The following is a 5,067-nucleotide window of genomic DNA, read 5'->3' on the forward strand; positions in this document are numbered from 1 at the left end:
CATCAAATATGAATGTCCGAACAGACATCAAGAAGTAATTATCACACGCCTCCGTTTTAATTGCACAGGTGGTCTAAATAGACATCTGTACAAAATACAAGTAAACCCAAATGGAGAATGCACCCATTGTTCAAATTTTGAAGACCCTGAACATGTTTTAATGGAATGTACATATTATCAAAGAGATCGAGCAGCCATAAAACAACAGATGTGTAACATAAACGTCCCTTTTACCTACCACTCTCTATTAACTACGAATTTTCTCTATCCTGCAATATATAACTTCGTTATTAGAAATAACATAAAAATTTAATGTCCTTTCTATTTACTAATAGGGCTACTTCCTTTATCCTTGTTTCCAATGGTTGGAGTCGCCCCCAGTCGAGAAGAACTAACCTTGTAAACTTTTCCTTGTGTTTTATCCCAGTAACGTGACATTTTAGAAATTTTAGTGTCAAACAATTAACTATACAAAAAAATAATAATAATGAAATAACAAAAATATTAATTGATTAATTAAATATATATATATATAATAAAAAGTATATGTAACTACTAACTTCTTGTCAAATGGCAGTATATATTTAAACTAAATCAGGTCAGAGAATTTGGGGGCATAACACATGCTGATGGCGCCCCCATAACTCGCAAAAAAAAAATCTTTTGGTTAACTTACGTGTACTCGCAAGAATCAGCTATATCATGACTTTACAAAACGTTTCGTGTCGGGCAAATTTTCATCTATGTTGTATTGCAACGAGAAAAGAATAAACCAACTATTCGTTAAATAGAACAATAATAAATTCAGAATACGCTGCAAACAGCTCTTGACCACACAGCAGAAATCAGGACACCAAAAAGTTAGGAATTTTGTTTTGGAAACTTGAAATGTCATGCAAAATACATCCCAGAAACATAAGCAATGTTTTGATTAAATTAGCTTTTGTCAAATTTTTTTTCGTCACATGTTCCTTTTATTGAGTTTAATCAAAATAATTAGTTTGGTAAAGAAATCATTTTGATTTTTTTGTCAAAAAATACATACTATATGGTTGATTTAATCAAAACAACTCAGGATATTTAAAGCCATTTTCATCCGAACAACGCCCGATACTCTGCTAGTTTATTTTATATTGTAATGTAAATCACTTCTGTTTACATTACTTTCACCATTCAATGTACATTTTTTGTTTCTATTTACTTTTATTTTGATTTGTATATTTTATTATATTGACACTGTGACAAAGACTTGGTATTATCTGCAACATCTACAAAGGTATGCAAATATATTTTTATTTGTTTTTAGCAATAAATTATTAAAGAGTTTAAGCAAAAACTATTGATCAGATTTTAAAAAAAATTATACTGCTCTAAGAACACGTAATTAGTTACATTTTGCTTTATTATTATTATTTTTTACGTGCTATTTATAAGTTGCTTGGGACGCATTATTGTTGCGTAATATCATAGTTGTTATACGTCTTGATATAATACATTGTGATAGTGAGTGTGTGGCGTTATGTAAGTATTTGTTGGTAAGAGTGTAGTAGTGTTATTGTAACTTGTAAGGATTAAAGATAATTCTGAATTAGTTTTTTTTCTAGTAGTAGTATATATGCGAAAACAGATTAATTGTACTGAACATTGCCGTAAAATTTATGAAGTCAGTAATCTAAGTTATTAATTCTTGCTAGAGCTGCACTGTTATTGTTTACTAATACTAGTAATACAAAACTATTGTATTACCAGTCGTAAGTGGTATAACTATCTATATAATTATAAGTATAAGTTAGAACTTTTATAGTTATATGTACAAATTAAAATTAATGCTGTAAATTACAATGAATAATTGAATATGGCGTGCTTACCGACGCCGGTATATTGTAAGTGATTAGTTAAAGATTTAAATTTTAATCCGATCGGCAGTTTTGGTATTATTACTGTTATCTGTTAGTATTACTAATAGGATTGGCATTAAATGAGATATTCAGTGTATTTGAAAGTTGAAGTGAATACTTCTACTAGTACTAGTTCTGAATTCTACTAGTCGGATTTTGGTATAGAATTGACTTTATTAATTTACGACGTACATTTTTTTTTAATATCCTATCTATGTAGTTAGCTTAAGCTTTATTTGACCATAAATAAATAAATATATATATATGTATGTATATAAATGGAGGATTTAGTTAAATTGTCTAACAGTAAAAGTTAAGTAGCTTTTTGTACAAAAAATAAATTGAGTATTGTACCACTCACTATAGCATTACATTACTACTGGGCTAAGACCAACTGCAGTTAATTACAGTAACAGTGATTATAAATTTCCCCATTTACATTTTGTGTTGTATAATATAAATACTACTAATTCTGAAGAACAACATAAATCCAGAGATTAAAAGGTAAAGAAAGGTGTAAAGGAAAATATATGTAAAAGTTGTACTTAAAACTTGTATTAGGACTTTGAAAATGTTCATATACCTATTTATTTATTGTATTTTGCTGAAAGTAAGATGTATTTTTTTGTATGAAACATCATGACTTAACATTTTGCTAAATTAACTGACATGCCAGTTGTTACTACTATTTAGAATGACCTATTTAGTAAAAACTAACGATTGAGCTTGAGTTGCTCTGTTGTAATACAAAGACAATGTGAAAGCATAATTATGCAATGAGAGAGAGTAATACACTTATAAACTGTTTATATTCTCTCTATAATATAAACATGTTAATAGATAAGTTATTTTTTTGTATATGTGATGTTTAAAAAAAGAAAATTAGTACCTTAATTAATCTAGGGTTGGTCTAAGAGAATAGAAGAATCTTAACATTTGGGCATGTGGTTATACCTCACTCTTAATCAGTTGCATGATGTTCGGTGATACTGTGCATGAGTTTGTGTGATATGTTCTCTAGGCATCAGAAGATTACATAAGTTTGAGTGGAATACATCATGAAATTTGATAACTATAGCAAAAAAAAAGGCAACATTTCTGTGTAGTTGGAATGGTAAAATAATCATTCTCTTAAGTGTAATAAATATTAATATGTATTAATCTTATCTATGTATTTTCTGAACACCATGATAGACATACAATTCTTCACTGCAAACAGTAGTGTATATTCAGGTAAGTTTAAGTGTTACACGTACTGTAGTGCAAATTATAAATTTAAAACTTACCATGAGAGTGCTTACAAAATACAAGCAGAATAAGATAATCTTATGGTCAAGTGTTTTTTTTTTTCCTATTATACTAAACGTTTTCTGTGTTTTAAGAGTGGACTTTGGAATGTGAAAAATATCTGTACAAATAATTTTGTTTACTTCATTATTTTTTTTTTTTACTTCTGTATATAGTAATCAGCTTATCCCATAAATATTACAATTGAAGTGTTTTTTCATTTTTATATCTATCACTTGACACAAGTAAGGTACAGACTGCTTTCTGTCCAGGTGACTTTTAGAAGCACTGTGCTCGAGCAGGGATGATAATATCATACATAGGTTTGTCTTTCAAATGGTACAACAGTCGGCTCTAATAAGTCCGTTTTGGGTGCATAACACATTTGTCATAACTCTTTCTTGTTAGTCTAATGTTCAGTCTTAAGTGCTTAAATTGTATAGTGTGATTTACACAAGTATGCACCAGAATTGGAGTGTAATTTGGATCACATCCTGCCAAGTTCACTGTTATCTAGAGGGCAATCAGCAGGTGGATAGCATTTGGAATAGTATAGTACTAATGATGTTATTTCCTATGGATTACAATATTATTGGCATTTGGTTTCTTTCTTATTTAGAGGTTCACTGTTACATGGTTGTAATGTTCTTTCTCCGTTCAGATCCACACTTCAGTTGTGTACTAAAATCTGAAATCCATCAAAATGACTGAATATGCTGGTAACGTTATTTCAGTGTGATCCTTATAAACCACTTAGTAAGTAGTGTCACAGAACATTATTGGTCTGAACTACAAAATTTACAACTTAATTAGGTTTTTGTTAAATATATAGCTGTGCAGTTGAGTCTGCTGGGCAGCTTTCAGCTTCGCTGGTTAATAGTTGGGGCGTATATACAAATAGTGTGGATTACCTTATGTTTTTAAACTCTGACATATGAAGAAAGATGGATATATAAACTTCACTATAATAACACAAGTGCTATCTCTTAAACAATATAATCTATCACAATTTCATTATGATAAACGGCATACTCAAAACTAAAGTTGCTTAAAAGATTCTTGGTCACGTTAAAAAAAAAATGGTTGTAAAGTAGTTGCAAATAAAACGTGTGTAGAAAACAATCACACCTTGTAAACTTTTGCACATATTTCTGTACCTTGTATATACTTGTATTGGTCATGTCACTAGAATCGTGATGTAAAAATGACTAATTTCTGTTGTAGATAGATCAAATTTACCATGTCTGCCTGCAAGCTACAACTGACCAAACCTGCTCCTGACTTTAGTGGGACTGCAGTAGTTGATGGAGAATTTAAAGAACTCAAATTGGAAGATTATAAAGGAAAGTACTTGGTACTATTCTTCTACCCACTAGACTTGTAAGTGATCTTCGGCAAAATAAAGTAAAACATGTTAAATCTGTAACAGACTTGGTGACATCATTAGAATATTACGTATTCTCTAATTTTTTTTTCTTAATTATATGGTATTTGGTAAAATTAATTTTATGGAGATTAAAAAAATGGAAGGATGGTTTAGTGCTACTATAATATGTAGTCTGTTTACACTACAGTATGCGTTCTACACGGATACTATCATCACCCCCTTTTAATGATTCACTAAAACATAATTTCCTGTTAAATAATTTGTATCTATCCGTGTATTTGTTCAACAAATAATTATAATTTAATAAGTTGTGTGTTCATTTTGATTATATTTGCTATGGCGGAAAGAGAAACAAAGATATTGTAGATGACTTTAATTTATTAAGCTTCATATTAAATAGTAACGGTTTGAAGAGAACTTCAACAAACGACATTGAAAGGTTTTAAGATTTCTCGAATTGGTAATGGAAGAAACTATTATAAATGTACATTTATA

General features: G+C 29.6%; 1 protein-coding gene across 4 annotated transcripts in view; it reads left to right on the forward strand.

The window, feature by feature from the left end:
- Positions 1 to 1,202: 1,202 nt before the first annotated feature.
- LOC106477149 (peroxiredoxin-2-like) overlaps positions 1,203 to 5,067 on the forward strand; it is an 8,365-nt gene continuing 4,500 nt past the window's right edge. The window contains exons 1-2 of one of the 4 annotated variants that reach the window (XM_013937741.2): positions 1,203 to 1,276; positions 4,410 to 4,565. In XM_013937741.2, coding sequence (XP_013793195.2) covers positions 4,426 to 4,565 — 140 coding nt within the window. In that variant the 5' untranslated portion in view covers positions 1,203 to 1,276; positions 4,410 to 4,425. Of the gene's footprint in view, positions 1,277 to 1,433; positions 1,522 to 1,582; positions 1,752 to 3,917; positions 3,942 to 4,409; positions 4,566 to 5,067 lie in introns of those variants that run through there. The other 3 variants (XM_022380819.1, XM_022380820.1, XM_022380821.1) reach the window with 3 other exon arrangements.

Source organism: Limulus polyphemus, unplaced genomic scaffold (assembly GCF_000517525.1).
Source record: "Limulus polyphemus unplaced genomic scaffold, Limulus_polyphemus-2.1.2 Scaffold13020, whole genome shotgun sequence".
NCBI lineage: Eukaryota > Metazoa > Arthropoda > Merostomata > Xiphosura > Limulidae > Limulus > Limulus polyphemus.